Here is a 1135-nt window from a genome sequence, read left to right as displayed (position 1 = left end):
AGAAGAAGAAGAAGAAGAAGAAGAAGAAGAAGAAGAAGAAGAAGAAGAAGAAGAAGAAGAAGAAGAAGAAGAAGAAGAAGAAGAAGAAGAAGAAGAAGAAGAAGAAGAAGAAGAAGAAGAAGAAGAAGAAGAAGAAGAAGAAGAAGTAAAAAAGAGAGGAAGGAAGGAAGGAAGGAAGGAAGGAAGGAAGGAAGGTCTCAAAATATCCACCTGTATATATTTGACCCTTAATGCAGGTTATTTTCAGGTATAGGGGATCCCTCAAATTTAATTCTTCACATTCTTCTTCTGTGCATTTCTGTCTCTTCCCAGCTGTCCCTTTCCTTCCTCATGGATTCACAGAACAAAACCCAAGGGACAGAATTCATCCTCCTTGGTTTCTCCAGCCGTCTGAGTCACCAGGTCCATCTTTTCTTGGTATTCCTGGCTGTCTATTTGGCCACGCTGATGGGCAACCTCATGATCGTAACCCTGATTCTCCTGGATTCCTGTCTTCACACCCCCATGTACTTCTTCCTCAGCCAGCTCTCCTGCTTGGATGTTTGCCTTTCTTCTGTGGTGGTACCAAAGATCTTGGTGAACTTCCTACGCCAAGAGCAGACTATCTCGTACAACCAATGCCTGGCCCAAGCCTTCTTCCTGATTGGCTTTGCGGGATGTGAGCCAGCCCTGCTGGCCATCATGGCCTATGACCGCTACGCTGCCATCTGCCAACCTTTGCACTATGTCCACCTGATGAGGGGCAAGTTGTGCGTCCAGCTGTCTGTGGCCATTTGGCTCTGGGGCTTCCTGGACTCGGCCATCCACGTTGCTCTGGCCTCCAGGTTGGACTTTTGTGGAAACAACAATGTTCCTCACATCTTCTGTGATGTTCCTCCATTACTGAAAATTGCCTGCAGTGATACCTCGGTCAATGAGTTGTCCACCCACATCACGAGCACCTTGGTGGGTCTCGTCCCTGTTCTGCTCATCGTCCTGTCCTATTTCTACATTTTGTCCTCCATTCTGCAGATCCGCTCCAGGATCGGCAGGCGCAAAGCCTTCTCCACCTGCGCTTCACACCTTGCTGTAGTAACACTCTTTGTTGGAAATGCCTTTGTGAACTACAACCAGCCCAGTGCTGGCTACTCTCTAG

General features: G+C 47.8%; 1 protein-coding gene across 1 annotated transcript; it reads left to right on the top strand.

Annotated features, from left to right (window-relative positions):
* Positions 1-330: 330 nt before the first annotated feature.
* Positions 331-1128, top strand: LOC107301552 (olfactory receptor 1G1-like; the record flags this gene model as incomplete). The annotated part of the gene is made up of 1 exon (XM_015830758.2): positions 331-1128. A coding segment is annotated over exon 1 (798 nt), but the record flags the coding sequence as incomplete, so codon positions are not given.
* Positions 1129-1135: the final 7 nt, after the last annotated feature.

This window comes from Protobothrops mucrosquamatus, unplaced genomic scaffold (genome assembly GCF_001527695.2).
Source record: "Protobothrops mucrosquamatus isolate PMUCROS unplaced genomic scaffold, P.Mucros_1.0 scaffold14392, whole genome shotgun sequence".
Lineage (NCBI taxonomy): Eukaryota > Metazoa > Chordata > Lepidosauria > Squamata > Viperidae > Protobothrops > Protobothrops mucrosquamatus.
Note: the sequence above shows the minus strand (reverse complement) of the source record. Positions and strands in the feature narration are given on the sequence as shown.